The following is a 17,429-nucleotide window of genomic DNA, read 5'->3' as shown; positions in this document are numbered from 1 at the left end:
GTCAAGATTTCTGAAGCAAATTATTCTGTATAGCAGCTGTTGTTGTGTAACTAATTAATTTGCTCTGTACGACTGTACTGAATGAATTCTTTACACTTTTCCAAGTGTGACAATTTGCATTTCTAATTATTTTTATTTGCAGCTCGAAAGGCTCTAACTGCCGCAGTTCTGTATCTGGAAAGGCTGCAAACTCGAGTATAAACAACACAAATAAACAGGTGCATTTAAAAGCTAATTAGGGAGTTTCTGTATTTTAGCCTGGAACATGTTTGGTAAGCTGTTTGCCTGCTGCAGTTTCACTAAAGTTAAATTTTCTGATTAAGTTTGCTTATTTCATGACATATAAGCACCCAAACCTCTTAATGTTTTGTACATGTAGCAGTTTAAAGAAATACATACATATATTTTTAACCATTATCTGATTTTAATTTGGATGTTATTGTGCTACAAAGTTATAAATCTACAGATACGCAGATTTAAAATATTGTGACCAATTTTTAAAGCTCTGAACAACAGATACCAATTTAAGGCAATCCTAGTTTCTCTTCAAGAACTATAAATAACAAAATATTTTTTATCATTTATGGATGAACTGAAAATGTCAGTAAAATGCTTATAGTAAAATAAAACTATGATATCTCAAAAACATACAAAACTACGTTTTTGAGATATCATATGTCTCAAAAGTACAAAATTATTTGGCTTGTCAAGTGTCACTGAAAATGTACATGTACAATAATATTTCCTTAATGTCACAGAGGTATCTGGAAATAAAACACCATTTAAAAAATACACCATATCACCTTTACCCTTTACGAAACAAGATTATATATCTCAGTCTTTTATATTATTTATTTATTTATTTTTTGCAAGACCGATTGTATAAGTGCTTCATGTCACAATATGTTATTTTCAACAAGACATTTTCAAAATAAATGACACCTAATATTTGAGAGGAAAAAGTTCAGATCTTCTCCTATGTGCGGATTGTTAAATTATTTATTCATTCAGGAGCCTTCAGAAGTCTTTCTGTGATGTGTCATTAATTATTCATAAAGGTGACGTCACGTCACAGTGTGTAAAAGAGAGAGATGTCGGTCTTACACAGCTCTGCACTTAAACAGGAATTTTCTAAATATTTCAAAACAAAGACAAAATGATCAGAGAGTTGACATTTTAAACTGTTTTTGGCCTGACATATTAGGATTTAGCATGATTAGCTTTTGAGAGTGGTAAGCTTTAATAGATATAGTGGTGATTAAAATAAATTAATATTGTCATGGTAATATTCAGTAATATTGTCACAATTACACAACTTCCCTAAGATCATGCAGCCCTTATAGGCATGGCTAGCATGACTAACACACAGTAGCTCCTATGAGTATTCACTGAAAAATATAGCCTGACCTTATTTCTGAGATCTTCAAAAGACTGCCAACATTTCATTATTCGCATGTTCCTTGACAGAATTTGATACTTCATAGTCAAAGCAACTTTGCTACGCGTAAAATAACCGAGTATTTCTCACTTAGTAACAATTTCCACACCAGGCTTTTGTTGTTAGTTAGCGCTTCCATGTGGTACCTTTACCGACTCGGAAAGGGATTGAATTTTTGGCTTTTCAGCAGTCTGATCAATCAAGGATATTATCGCCCCAATTCCAGTTTTTCAGTGCATCTCTGTGTAAAACTATTTCTGGGTTATCAAATGAACTTTTCGCTGCTTTTGTTCATGTAAATTGTGCATGAAATTGCCTTCCTGCAAACCTAAACAATGAGAAAACAGGTAAAGGTTGTTCTAATTCCACTTTCCATTGTTTTATCTTTTTTTCTTTTTTTCCAGAGCTACTCCAGTCAGGGTAGAGGCAGCGGCGGCGGTGGAGGAGGCGGAGGAGGAGGAGGAGGAGGGGGCACAGGGGACGAAGACTATGAGATTCCCCCCATCACGCCTCCAAACCACGTTGACCCTTCTCTGCTTCACCTCACGGACCATGAGTCGGGTTACCCCTTCCACTCCCTGCCCCACAACGGCTTGCTCAACACCTACTCCTATCCCGAGCTGCCCGCTCTCATGATGTCCAACATGCTGGGTCAGGACTCCCACCTCCTCTCTGGACCTATGCACTCTGTGAGTTGTTGTTTCTTTCCCCCCCTAGACCTCATATTAGCTGTGGGCCTTTATGCAAGTCAAGCACTGTGCTACAGGATAGAGATGCTTTACTACCAGGGCATTGGAAGTAAGCCAGCAAATCAGAAGCATTGACAAGATTTGGTCTGTTTGCCAGGCTTAGGGCATATCACATCGGAGCGATTTAGACAGAAAATTACTAAATCTTCAGTGTTTTTATTAAGTGCTACAAGCACTTAATAAAGCGTTAATAGTAGTAACGCTTTCTCTGTCAAAGAGACAGGTAGTTCAGTCGAAGGTCAAAGGAGAAGATAACTCTATAAGCAGCAACCTGCTAATTACAGAGACCTGCTTCCTCCTTAACAGCCAGACCATGACAGCAGAGCTTCTCTAGTATCTACCCGGCTGCAGATCTTAACAACAGGAGTAATAAGACTCTGTCGTACATCTTTTAGCGGGATAGCTGGGCACCGGTTTCAGGACCAAACATCTTGATGAGGACGTGGGATACCCCCTTGTCAGCTACTTTTCGTTTCAAAGGGATTCAAAAGATAGTGTCTACCCCCCCTTCACCACCACCAGCACCCCTCTTCCAGTGCAGAGACTTTCTGTTATGTTAAACGTGCCTCTGACCGAACATGTAAACACCCCTGGCGAACACATTCAAATGCTTTAATCATGGAATCGAACCAGATGAATTATAGATGGCCCCGTGTGGTGAATTATTCAGTGTTATATACTTTCATCTGACATAAATATTACTTATTTCTCTCTCCCCTCCGCCATGAATATTTATGCATTAATATGAGCATCCATGGCATTTATCCTCTGTTAATCAGATCCTATGTGATTTTTTTTTTTTTTTTTAGAATCAGACTGCATAAATTGAAAACTCTTTTTTTTGTTACTGTGGGTGGCGGTGGACGCCTCTATTGAAGCAAGCGAGTCTTTGGGGTTACACGAGTGCCTACTGTATAAGTTTAATCTTTAGTTCATGTGAGTGTGTGAATTAAGTGAGTTTAAAAAGAAATAAAGCAAAATTATAGGGTTGAATTAATGAAATGCATGGATATATGCATCTGCCATTGTTGCTCTAACTCAGTGGTTAGTTTTTTTGATGTGCCCGCCTTTGAAGAACGAAAATGTATAATTTCATCCCCCCAACAAAGTGGGTCAAAAATGTAATGGGTCATTTTCGGGTTCTAATGCATAAAAGCTGTCGTTCTCAAGATTACCCAGAATCTCTTTTAAAATGTAAGACATGTGTATGGGTTCATTTATAATATATCACAATGGTTTCTAACAACTAAAATGTTTCAACGTTGCCACATCTTTTTAACTACATAGTATAAACAATATAAATGGCTTTTAGCCCGACTCGTACCTGCAGTGAACTTATAATTGGGTATAAATCTCATTTGGCAAAAAATATTATTAAGCCATTCATATTAAAAGGATAGTGTGTAACTAATGTGGCTTTTAATTAGCAAAAAACAAGTATAGCTTTTATAAATACATATTCTGGCAAAGTACACATAAAAATGAAATCGTTCTCATAACTTCAGTACTTGATAAAGACATCAGTGTCGGTGCACCCACCGGGAAGCGCCATGTTGCGTCACTATTTCTGATTTCAGCAGCTAAAAGGGGGCAAACTTGTCAGCCTTACGCGTTTTCCCTATCCGTCTCCTCTATAAGGACGTGCTGTCATAGAGGAGGAGCATAAACAAGCAAAGACGACTGTAGATCATTCTATTTGCCATTTTGTGTTTAAATGGAGGACCATTCATACTCTTTGCCCAGCGAGAGGGAAGAGAAAGTAACCAAGAAGAGAAAAAGAAGTAATAACCGGGGGGAAAACGAGAGTTTATATCGGCACAGCTATTATTGCCAGATGGAGATATTTCACGAGGGAGCGGTGATTTAAAACACATGCGGAGGTTGCAGGCGTTGTGCTGGACAAGTAGGTTAATTCAGTGTAACAGTGAAGTTTATTTGGGCAACTACTCTGTCCTCCCAGCAGAGATGGCTCATTTGTTCGTCTCTCTCGGGAGAGAGAGACGAACAGAGATATGTGTACAAGGAGGGACATCCGGCGGCCTGTTCACTGTCTATAGTGCAACAGCAGAAGCAGGTCTCATTACCGATGTTTATAGTCGCTAATATTAGACCCCCAATAAGCGACTGCACGCTCAGAAACGAGCCCAAAAAAACATGACTTTACAAACAACTTTAGAAAAAAACAAGTGCCCTTGCCAACGGTGCCAAAAAACCATTTCACACGATGACCGTAGCTATTAGCTATAGCTTGGTACCAAATACATGGAGGACGTGTTGACATTGTCACATTTATGACTCTCCACTGCTTCTGTAGTAGTTCTTACGCATTTAATGGTGAGGTTGTTTGCAATAAGTTTAGTGCACCACTAGATGGTGCAACAGTGTGAAAATCTTACATAACTGGGGCTTTAAACATAAGTTACATTAAGTCTTGTACTTTTTTAGAAGTTTATTAATAGTATTTATCATGCACCTGACCACAGGTGCAGACCAAACCCGGGGGGCGGGGGGGACTGTTGTCACATTGAGAAAGCTCTAACTGCACCTTTGGGGTTTGTTATTAGGTTGTTGTGCGCCTTCACCCCACCCTCAAGTCTGTTGCAGCCTCAGTATTATGTTTTTTGGTTTTTTTTACAGGATTGCTCATGGTTATAGCTCCATCTGTGCTCCTATTAACGTTAGCCAGCTTCCCCATTCCCAATGAAGATAACTCTCCCCAAAAACATTATGCTGCCGTCACCACAAAAGTTCATTTTTACTCACATTTGTTGCCTTTCCCCTTTTATTGCGGGGTTTCCAAGTAAAATGGGCTCAATACAAGAAATGTAAAAACAATGTTAATCCCTTCTTTCACTTGTGTGTGAAAAGTTGGTCTTTCTTTACATCATTCCAGATCATTTCTATCAACGAACCCCCCCCCCCCCTTTTTTTTATAAGTAACTTTTTGAAAGCAAACACAGGTTTTGTTTCACCTTTGCAATTATTTATTTCCAAATAGCCCTTCAGGGTAATGTTCCATTTTCTTATTTCACACCCCCTTTTCTCATAAATGAAGCGTCATAGCCATAAATCACGGCACAAACAGAGACTTGCGCACACTGAGAAAGGTCCAGAGATTTATGTAACACATTCATGTTTCCCACTTCCACATTTTAGTACTACTCTTGCAGAGGCTGGATAATAATAGCCGCTATTAATATTTCCTGTTGCCTAGCAACCCCAGCAAGTAATAGCTTACTCTGGAAAAATAGATGACCGATAAGGAAGAAGGAGGGGTTGCGGAGGGTGGTGGGGGTTCGATTCATTTATTATCTCTCGGGACAAGAGGAGCTTATTTCTGAGGCTGAGGAATTGGAAACTAGGCTGTATATTGAGAAATATTTTAAAGCAATTGGAGATGACGTTATTTTCATTTTGCTTCCATTAGGGATGTTTCATTTGATGTTTCCCCAGCAAAGTCAATTAACCTTAATTTCATACTGATAAAGGTATAATAAGGAAGATTGAATTTATGTCTGCCGCATGCCTAAAGAATAATGAGGAGGGGGGATGGAAATAGGCTCTCAGTAAAACCGGAGGTCAGAAATGAAGCAAAAAGCCCTTTCCTCTCCTGGTATTGACTAGAGCGTACAATAAGCTCAGAAAATTGGAGGAGATATGTGAAAAACCCAAACCCTAATCATCCAGCAGACTTCTTTTACCGATGTTAGAAAAAAAAAAGAACGAAAGAAAATAAAGCAAATGAAAAGTCGACAGTGTTACCTTTAGGATACACATCTCTTCAACAGCAGCTATCCTTCAGCACACATTTAAAAGCCTCCTACAAGTACAAGCTCAGCTGGAGCAACAGATACGCTTCATCTCATGGGATGTTGTTGCTGGTTTTTGTACAACATTTAGCCCGAGGCTAAAGCTCTGTAAACTTCACCCTGCTTTGGGATTCTCTTTTTCAGCATGCATCGATCCCACAGCAAACAGAGTTTAATCATTACAGGATTGAGAGCAGTGGATTGACTATCATGCCGCATGAACATATATATATATATATATATATATATATATATATATATTTCTGTCTGTTTGTCCTTGTACAGTTCAGTGTTTTTGCCGACTTAAAGGTGACAAGATGACAACCTCTAGATGAAAGAGATGTTTCTTCTGTGGTGTTGTCAGTTGGATTTTCCCTCGTTCATACAATTAGGACCGGCAGGTGATATATTGGTCAGTAACAAACGTTACATGGAGGTACAGGTCCATCTAGAAAAAATTATTATATTATTAACATCTGTTAACTAATTTCCGTGATTCAAACCAAAAAGTGAAACCAATATATATATATATATATATATATATATATATATATATATATATATATATATATATATATATATATATATATATATATATTACACACAACCATATATATTTCAAGCATTTTTTCCCATTTAATTCCAGCATTCTTTCACAGAGTGTTGTATCCAAACATATTAGTCAAAAGCTGAGTGGAAGGAAAAGATATGATCCCAGTTAGGGACAAGTAGTAGTAATGTCATAAGGCGTGGGCTTGGGCTCGAGTCAGTGGTTCTAGAGCCACCACAACTAGACATAAGTTAGGGATAGTGCCCGCCATGGTGTCCATTATCAGAAATTAAACGTTAGCTGTCCGGTGCGACGCAAAGCGAAGTCCAGTCATTTCTGATAACAGATAACTCGAAGGGCGTTATCCCGCTTATACTATGGTCGCTTACGAAATAATTTAATATTAACTCAATTATTAATACTTTAATGTTTTTCACCGTTAAAATTGTAAGTATTTCACAAGAAGCGGCTGAGAGAACTATTTAATATCTCTCGTTGTGATGCATTGCCAAGATAACAAGCTCTGGCCACAGAACCTACAACGTATCATTTCAGAGAACAAGTGCACCTCTTACCGCTTGGCTGTCCTGCCGTTACCAGCTAACGTTTGAGTCAGTGCAATAATTTAGAACAGTCACGCTTTCTGACTGTAGCTTTTTTTTATCGGTGTCCTATAAAAAAAAAATTCTGGGTTTTTGTGGCGCTGACAGGAAAGGGGGTTTGAGAGAGTTGGAAAGACAGGACCTCAGGTAGAAACCAAACCTCGGTCAGTCGCGTTGAGGACTAAGGCCTCCATAGATGGGTCGTGCTCACTATCCCTGTACCATTGGAGCACCCCCCTCCAATCACATTTTTTAATGGACACCCTGCAGCCTATCAGAATCGAGTATTCACCCAGACCATGGTATAACTTGTGTTAAGTCACTCTTGAACCCGAGATAACGTCCCCTGGGCTAAGGAGAAAAGGGACGAGACCGTTGCTCAGATGAAATTAAGATCTCAGAGACTGGGGGAAGATTGGAAAGGCACAGAATCCAAGTTTCTTCAGGTCCAGGATGAGGTTTCCTCAGTAAGTGACTATTTGAGGAGCCATGCCATGTGGTGGTGTTGGTCTGCTGTGTTTTACCAGGTCCAAGGTTAGCGCAGCCATCTAGTAGGAAATTTTGAAGCACTTGATGTTGTTCTTTGCTGAAGAGCTTCACAGAGATGCTAAACCGCATAGAGGCTATTGGCCTTCATAATTCACGCAAAATAATGTTAGATGCATGCCATTATCATCAAAATTAAAAGAAATAATAGCCTGAAATATATTACTATGTAAGGAAAAGCATATATTACTATTTTGGAAAAGCTGGAATGGATTTACTTTTTAATGATGTTCTAGTTTATTAAGATGCACCTGTATTTGTATGTGTTTTTTTATTTTTCCCAGGTGTAGCAGCTGATCCTTTTTGCTGCATTTGCACCCTTTTCTTCCCAATTATCACTGCCAGGTTTGAGCTTTTCAAGAGCTTAAAATTGCAGGAATGCACCAAGGTGAAGCCTCAGTGCTGGCATTTTAGATTATAGAGCTGTCTGTCAGAAATGCTCCTGCATTCCTCCCAACTGCTGACCTGTTCTGTCAGCCTCTCTGAACTGAAGCAGAAAGAGCCAAGTCCTGTATGACTGGCTGCTGTGAAATGTAGCAGCCTGTTGTGCGAGTGCTTGCTGCCAAGGGAGAATTCCCGTCTCACCCGCCGCTTTCAGTGTTTCTGTCATCTCCGGCGCCAGGGTAAGAGGTGTCACCCAGGGGTCTCGTGTTCAACAAGTCTTTCTGTCGTTCGGGTTTGCACAGCGGTGCATGGGGGGGTTGGTGGGTGGAGCTTTTTAGCAAGATCCAGCCCCTTGGAGGAAGAAAACGTAAATAAAATTGAGGAGATCCCTACCCAGCTGGCTGTAATGTGATGTTGAGGAGGTTGTCAAACACACCAAATGTAGAACCTCGAGGGTTGCCAATGTATTAAATATTGAAACAGAGCACCAGCCCCTTTTGTCGTTATGATCATAATTAGTTTGGATAGGGAGGTGGGTGGGGTTGGGGGGTCCCTGCTGGTGAAAATGCAGCTGCCAGTTTCCATAAGTATGCGGCATAAATTAACCCGGATGACTCCTGCTGGGGATCTTGTTTTTGAATATTTGGTTCTGAATTAATATTCTCGGCGGGGGGGTGTCTGTCTAATATCCGAACTGTTTTTAACACGCTGCTGTATCTGAAAAGACAAAATCAGCAACTTCTAAGCCGTGGAGTGCATGCAATGATCATAACTGGTGTGGGCCTTGGTCTGGTGCTGTAGTTTTTAGATTCACACACATGTCTGATAAATAGGGGAGTACAAGATCTTGTGCTGGGGGGATCTCGCTACATCAAAACGCCACAGGATATCTCATCAAAGTGAAGCCGGTTTGGCCAAGTGCTTGTCACTATCTATATATTTGAGACTTGTCTTTTGAAGTAAGAAAGGAAGTGGTTCTCAAATTGCCCCGCTGTGGTAACATCCATCCATCCATGCATTGTCTACACCCGCTTATCTGTTCAGGGTCGTTGGCGGCTGGTGTCCAACCCCATTGGTCATTGAGCGAAAGGCGGGGTACACCCTGGACAGGTCGCCACTTCATCACATTTTCTGTGTGAACAGATTCTGGCTGGTACGCAACACAGTAGACGCCAGCCAGATAGAAGGAAAGTGCAACAAACTGACAGACAAGATATGAACAATTTGTAATCTAGCTGTTAAAGTTAACTTCTAAACGATGCTAAAGTTAGTGACTACGAATCGATGTGTCCATCTCAGCTACTTTCCTAAATCTGCCAGTAGGGTTATCACTTTGGGCCTAACTAAACATTTAATGCAAAAGGGCACCAGTGCTTATCCAGTAAGGGGGTCTGCCCTGCCACGCCACAAAAACGCATCAGTACCACCTTATACGTAAATAGGCAAAAAAGGACAACATATGCATTAGTCCCGCCTGGACTGGGTTACTCTTCACAATACAGATTGTGTTGTTTTGTGATTTGTAAAAACTTTATTTTTTTAAAAGAAACAATACAGAGATCCTTTATTTTCTCTAAAGTAATGTTAACATCTTGTTTGTCTAATAAACTCTGGATTTGAAATATTTGAGAAAAAGCCTCTTAACTTCTGCCTGAACCCCCTTTAGTAAGTGCTTGTTATATATGAGTGCAATTGTTTGCAGGGTGGCCTGGTTTCTGCTGCACGTTTTATGTGTTTATGACCCTTATCGGCTGTCGATATCGGCTCCAGATGCTGACAAAATTGGGCTTGACCATAACAAAGATGCTATGTATATTTGATTTTTGACATATTCAGCTTTGCTTTATTGAGATCTGTAAGAGTGTTTGATTAGATAAAATAACTGAATATGAGTTGTTTTCCCATGATCTAGCAACTCTTACCTTTTCAATAGCAATATTTTAGCGTAATATAAATTTAGCTGGAATAAAACTTAGAGTGCCTCCGTTTCTGTTGAGGACAGCAGAGATACAGGTTTTGGCTGTTTTACATTGGCAGCATTAAAAAGTGCAATAACTGCTGTGGTTACAGACAGTAACGTGTCCTTTAGATAAGTACCAAATCAAAACCAACAAAAATATTTAAGTTAGGAATTTTCTGACATTAGAAACATATGTTTGCAGTTCATTTTGTGAAGTTATAATTGTTCTAGTCTCCCTATTGTGTCTGGATTACCAAAATTTTGTTGTTGTTCTTCTTCTTTCCAAGTCTAATTGAAACCGCAATCTTTTTTTCTTTTGTAGGCTTTAGACAGATCCCATATGACCTGTTTGCTCTGCTGCCTCTCGCTCACATCTCTGCGACGTTCCTAGATAAATCATGTTTTGTAAGAGCAGAAATATTTTCTGTCATGACTTTTCCTTTCACAAAAAGACAGATGCCCTCCAGTGTCACATTCCACGGCGGAGGTGAACAATGTGTCTTGTAGCTGTCAAAATAAATGACAGCGAGATAATTGGTGGGACTCTCCTGTTTCATTTATACTCAAACAAACAGGCTCCCGAAGAGCATTGCTCTTTTAAAATAGCAAAGCTTTCTTTTGTTGTTCCTTATTAGTCTAGCCACAGAATGAAGTAATGAAGATGAGCATTAACGGACTGAGAATAAAAAAAAAAAACTACTTGAGTCATGAATATTCATGGGGCTATATCAAATAACCTTAGGCGACTGTTACAACTTATGAATATTTAAACCAGCTTGGTTGCAGAGATTTGAACGCCGCAATATATCTGACTTTCTGGGATCATCATGTCTAAGTGTAAACAATTAGGATTGGCATAAACATATTTTAATATATATCTGGAGAACAACGTTCCCTGTTGTCACATTTGCCACGGGCCATTGGCGCATCAATTCGACAAGCCGGAGGATGACAGCGTGAAAAAAAAGCTGTTAATAATCTTCAAAGTGCCTTAATGATTAGCTGAACAATTGTGTAGTCAAAACATTATTTGTCACCAGTCCTAAAAAAGACGCTATGTATGATACTGAAATTTAGTTAATTTTTTTGTTATACACCTTTGAAATAAACTAGGGTGTGTTTCATATAATTGGAAATTAAGGAGTTTTCAGGTTTGAACTGTGTTTTTGGAGAGGCCTCTAAAATTAATGGATGACATTTTGGGAAAACTGCTGACTAAGACATACTGTTAACATTTTTCAAATCCTTTCTTCGAAAAGCCCAGCACTCCTCTTTAAAGGCCCATACTGGTCACCATAAGGCGTCCGCGGCTGCTTCCTTAAGAGGGCTCGGCCTCGGTGCCTCGTCCTCTTCGCTTCCACCGCAACGCTAATTAGGCCCACCACAAAGCCAGCCTGTGGGGATAATGTCCCATTATTAGAGTCATTTGTTTCAATTAACCGCTCTGTGATTCTACAATAGCACTGCACAGCCCAGTGTGAAGAAGCCATTACTCTCATCCTAGGAACTCAGAGAGGTCTGGAGAAAGAACGTCACGGATACCTGCTTCTGCCAGCGTTTTCTTTACGCTGGCAGATTCCCCATGTAGCTCCTGTCATCGATTGGTTGGAAAATGAAAGTGTAAAAAAAAAACCTCTTTACTAATTTATTTTCGGATGCTTAAAAACATTGGGTACGTGGTGGTTTGACAAGAAAAATACGTTTTTTTTTTATTGTCTGGCTGACTGAGAACTGATATTTACAGGGGTTGTTGACTCTCGAGCTGTGACCACTGAGAACTATATGTTCTTGTTTCTTTGTACATGCTTAGAGCTTTGCGGTTAGCTGAATTACCATCCTTCTACTATATACTTATGGAGCTTTATACATTTTTAGCCTGCAATCAGGTTAGTTTCTGAACACAGAGCTCTATTTTCTCTTTAGGTCATACTTTTCTCTCATTACTCTAAAATTCTTGTGGCAAATTTGAAGATTTCTGTATTGCTTTCTAATCACATCTGTGGACAAGGAAAGCTTTTATAGCGGTTCTTCCGCTATACTGTCTGGGAGTCGAGAAACGACAGTCAGCTGCTGCCACCAACTAACAGTCCTGGTGGAAGTTGTTTGTGCTGTTTGGTAATTATGCAGTGTTTCACAGTTGGAAGCTGTAAGACCCTTCTGGTTAAGGGTTGCTCAAAGTGATGCTCTCTGCGCATGGAAAAGGGTTATTTGTGAGACTTATTGTTTAATGTGAGTTTACAAACTTTGAGAAATATGTTTATGATAAAAATGATTTGATATTTAGATTAAAGAGGTGCAAATACATTTGCAAGATATTTTTTTCACTCCATCTCAAAAGTAAAGTTTTTGGGAGCGCAAGTCTAGGTCAAGTCTCAAGCCTCTAACGACAGAAATCCCAAATTCTCATGGGAGGCCTGCCTAAAACGTAGAATCGCTGGAAGTGATGAATTCAGTTAATTATTCATAATTCTAAAACAATAAATGAACGTTTCACACATTTATATTTTTCAGAACATATAATTTAACATGAAAAAACTGATATAAAGTGCTGCAAATTGCTTTTCAGTGTTAAGAAATATTTAAAAAAATCGATAAAAAAAATTATATTCGATATTGATATTAGAGTGGACTTTAAATCAATGCAATAATTTCCTCCCACTCTGCTCTAATGTCTCCTCGATGTGCAGTGTAAGTATTATCAAAAACTGTATGCAGAGGGTCCTCTGCATACAGCTGGCTAGGCCAGCAGAGACAATAATATTTCCAACCAGAGGGTGGCGCCATACGCAGCAGCTAAAGACAAGTGTGCCAGATCATAGGCAAAGAAGAAAAAGAACAACTACGATTGTTTTTAAGAAGTGCAGTAATCAGAAATCTGCCGTTTTTCCTTTTGGATAATTTATTTCACAGGGACAGCAAAGATATAGAAACAGTATTTAGGTTTGGTGGGAATAAGACATTTTTTTGTTTGTTTTCGCTTATTTTTCTCTTCTCACCGTAGTAGCCAGTGTATTAACTAGTAGAATATTGTCCCCTAAGAATCTGTAATGAAAACTGTATATATCTGACTGGTTATTTAGCTTAGCTAAAAATGGCATGAATAGGGGACCTGGGCAGTCCAAGATCATGGGCCCAGAGAGACATGTCACACCATTAAGATGTCAGATGTAAGCTGAGGATGTTTTGCTGTGACCTAAAGCTTTTTCATAAAGTTCAGTTGGACAGATATTCATGTGATTATTATTATGATGGTACACCAAACGTGAACAGATTGTTATGAGTTATGCTTCGCCAAAGGCTCTGGTCGATAAACTGATTGCACCATTTAACAGGAGAAAATTTTTTCTCTGTCTAGAGCTACACTTTTCTTACTTTAAACGCTTGCTCCATTGTAGTAATAAATAAAAACAGACGAACCTGGGAGTTTCCGTCAACTCCTTTTACCATGAATACATATTACAAAGAAATCCATACCTAGTGTACAAAACATTACCATGTCAACAAATAATTTGCGTACAATACTTAAACTCAGCATTAATCATTTAGTTGATCTCGGCTTATTTTTATCCCGTACATGGTGCACCCAGCACTTTACAAATTATTTGTTATGATTTGGAGAGTTCTACACACAAATAAACATCAGTGACATGTAATAAATACCGGGTGACATGTAACAATACAGCTAATACATATATACCTATATAGATACAAGAGTCAAATGATGCAGTAGCACCAGCTTCATGGTATAAAGAGCATGCTAAATAAACTTACCTTGATAAGTGTGTTGATTATTTAAGAGGTGCAGCTATATCATGTGCCATCTGATATGTGGCATCCTATAAAGTCCTGATAAAACACATTGTAGTTTGTGATTATAAAGTGTACAGGTGGAAACACCAAAGTAAACGTTATGCCCAGAAATGTACTTGTATATTCTAACCTGAGCCTTTTCTGGTCACTTCTGTGTAGTAATCCCACACAACATTTGCTCACCAAACTCCGATATTTTTAGACATTTACCAGCAGCTTCACAATGACGCTTTTCAACTCCAAATGCTCCGCAATACAATGTTTCAGTCTACCTTTCAGTCCTTTCACCGGCAGATAATGGAAACTTCGATTGATACCAAGAGGTTGCTGCCCTGTGATGCCTCTGTTGCCAGGCTCTCTCATTGGCTTTCTCCCCCCGCTGTGCACATGTTTACAAAGAGACATCAACAGCTAACATTAAAGGGTTCAAGTTGTCCCCTCAGGCTGTTGCTATGGAAATAACCCTGCGATAGTCGCTCATTCATGTTTGATTAATTGTTTTTTCCTTTCTGTGCTGTTTGCCCCTGCAAAGACCTCACCGTGAGGGCACACAATCTAAAAAAAAAAACAAAACAAAAAAAACACCAGAGAAATGTATTTTAATTATACCTGAGGACATTTTCTTCCCTTGCTTTAACATTTCGTGGAGGCTCTCTGCTGATTAAAGTCTTGGAAAATGTTATTAGTGCTCTAACACACTATTACCCTATTAATAAATGCAAACACTTATAAAGGCATAGTCTTCATTCCTTTTCTTTGACTTACCTAGACAGATAATAAGCATTTTGCCTTTCCCCTCTTTCTTAAATTGCACCAGGTATTGCTGAGCTGCAGCAACCCACTGGGGCCAATTAGGATGCCAGCAGAGCCAGGAAGTGTATAGCAGATGCTTTTTGCCACTGCGTATTTATTAAAATCCAATCTGCGGGGGCCCCCCCTCCAACAGCTCGTTAAACTGCCGTTAATCTAATTAGCTCTCACTTGCCACTGTTTTCACCACATTACCAAATACAAGGGCCTCGACTTTGCAATTTAGGCTGATTAAGTGGGTCCAATGTTGTTAGTCAAAGCGTGCTGGGAGGAGCTCCTCTTAGCTGTCAGTCATCTTCTAATGTCAAATAAATCAAGCAGCCGAGTTCAGCTGTGTGCTTTGGGGTTGGTTCGAATCAGACTGTGCTGTTCCAGTATTTAATACGGCAAACTTTACTGTCAGAAAGCCTGAACAGCATACGTTCTTTTAAATTGTGATGGCACTGAATCAGGACTGGGCACTGAATTTAGTAGCGGCCTCTTTTTATGTTGGACTTATACGAGTCCCACTAACACCCTTTTATGTCCTTCAGATTAGGATCTAGGATCTGGACTTCCGGTTCATTACTGTTTGGGCTGGACTGTGTTTTCATTTGACGAGCGCCGCTCGCTGGAGGAGAGCCTGGTTCTGCTCCGAGATCTGTCATAGTTTTGCTTATTGCATACAGATGGGCGGTTGAACTTGTAGCTGTAATTGCTTCCAGATGAGGAGGGCGCTGCATGTATTTTAAGACATGTTTTAACTCATCTAGACCTATGTCAAGTAGGTGATGGAAATATGCAAAGACAAGTCAGTCGCAGGGAGGGTTAGTAAAATAGTTCAGAGGAAGCTTATTTTAAAAAGTTTTTTTTTTCTTCCTTTTACTCACATACTATTTATGAAAGAACTACTTTATCAGCAATTTTCCAAATTTTGGTTCCCATTTGTGGGATAAACAAGCACTTTTAGTTTACATAGCCGGTCAGATTTTCAAACATCTTTCCAGCTTTGTTTATGCGCTCAGCACTTACTGCCAAACTTCCATAGGGAAGCACTTTTTACAATACTGCATACAGGGGCACTTTGAAGTGCAAGCTGTTCATAAAATACTTTCTTAATCCAAAGTATAAAGAGCAAAATTCTAAGCTGCTTGATCCCTGCGACCATCATCTAGCTAAAAGCTGTCGGTTTTAACTCAAATCTTAATCTAAGTTTTATTCTGTTCTGTTTCCTGTTCAAAGCGCCAAACAGAGCAGAACTGCAGGCCAAAATAAATAATAATTATTCTCCATTACTGCTATATATGTGCTAACAGTAATTGATTTGTTTGTTGCTTTTAATAATTAATATTGGCTACAAAATAATATATTCTCCTCATGTGTGTCATTTAAAATTCAAAGTATTGGAAGCATAAACTTCACACTACTATTTTGCAGTATATATGCTCAGGACACAGTGACACACATAAAAATGGTAAGCAGCAAAATAAGTGACATTGTAAAGCAACTCCTACGTACAAGTGTAAGTTGTAACATTTCACTAGTCTTTCACTTTCATAATTTATATATATTTTTTTTGTCAGTGGCATAATCAACATAATTTTAGCAACCCCACTCAAGCTATTAAGTATCTTAGATAATTTCTTAAGTTTACTGCTGTCTCTGGTGTTCTTGCATTGGCATAAAGGTTTTTTTTTTTGCAACTGCCCAGTCCAATTTACTTAATTAGAACTCAGTACCACTTGTTTAAAAAAAAAAATAGCACTTGTTGCCACCGTCCTTGGCACAAAAGTTACATAATCTGTTTCCGAAGCCACGTACAAACTCTGTTCAAATACACTGATAGTAAAAACTTTGAGTCAGACATTTAAACTTTATCATTTTGGCCTCCCCGGTGGCTGGTCTACTGCTGTTGCTGTAATAGCGGTCATTTTCACAGATTTATTTCACTACTTACTAATTAATTTGACATGCAGGGATAGGAGTTCTATGTTTTTGTACAATCTGAGTGCCTACGAGTGATCAATTAAATATTAGGTGAATTAATAAAAAAAATATGTCAGATGCTTCAAGCATTCAGAATGGTGAAATCAGTGGATTTTTATCAGAGCAGATTGAGCCCCTGCACAGTGTAGCGAGAGAACAAGTGACATTATCATCCAGTCATTGCTGCAACATTTGAGGAGCACCAAATCCGGTAGCATTAACAAATGGCTTCCTTATATATGTCGCTTCTCCGAGTTGCGATGCTTATGCCATTACATTTTTCAACATGTCCAAAAAAAACCCTGGCTCAGCTGGAAGTCAAATGACATATACTCTAGTATCAGGTGCATAGAAAAGCCCTATGCTACTACACACTTTCTTTTGCAAAGCCTGATATTTTTGTGTGCTGAAATACAAGGCAGATATGCAACTAAGCGTGTTGGGTATTGATAGATGGAAACATATTTGAAATGCATCATTTCCAGTTTAGTTTTTAAGAATGTTTAAAATGGATGTTTCCTCATTTCCTATTTTGTATTCACACGGTTTGGCGCAGATGTTATTGTGCTTCGAGTGAAACTGCAGAGAAAATCTGTCTTTTCAGTATGGACAAAACAATGAAGGTTTAAGAAGACACGAGTAAACAGAATGCTTAGATATTTAAAGGAACATCCTGTAAATGAAACATTAAATGAAGCATTTCTGAATGCATTGCATCCTGACGCCGGTTCTGACTGCGATTGTCTTTCATGAACTGCTGCTTTTAAAGAAAAGCCATGCATGTATTTCATCCCATTCGTCAGACC

At 39.0% G+C, this 17,429-nt stretch overlaps 1 protein-coding gene across 3 annotated transcripts in view; it reads left to right on the top strand.

Moving 5' to 3' along the window:
* Positions 1 to 17,429, top strand: part of LOC105933759 (TOX high mobility group box family member 2) — a 115,864-nt gene that overhangs the window by 76,043 nt on the left and 22,392 nt on the right. For all 3 annotated transcript variants that reach the window (XM_021321996.2, XM_012873431.3, XM_012873429.3), the window contains one exon: positions 1,843 to 2,127. In XM_021321996.2, coding sequence (XP_021177671.2) covers positions 1,843 to 2,127 — 285 coding nt within the window. The remainder of the gene's footprint in view (positions 1 to 1,842; positions 2,128 to 17,429) is intronic.

Source organism: Fundulus heteroclitus, chromosome 1 (genome assembly GCF_011125445.2).
Source record: "Fundulus heteroclitus isolate FHET01 chromosome 1, MU-UCD_Fhet_4.1, whole genome shotgun sequence".
NCBI classification, from domain to species: domain Eukaryota; kingdom Metazoa; phylum Chordata; class Actinopteri; order Cyprinodontiformes; family Fundulidae; genus Fundulus; species Fundulus heteroclitus.
This window is presented reverse-complemented; position numbering and strand designations above follow the sequence as displayed.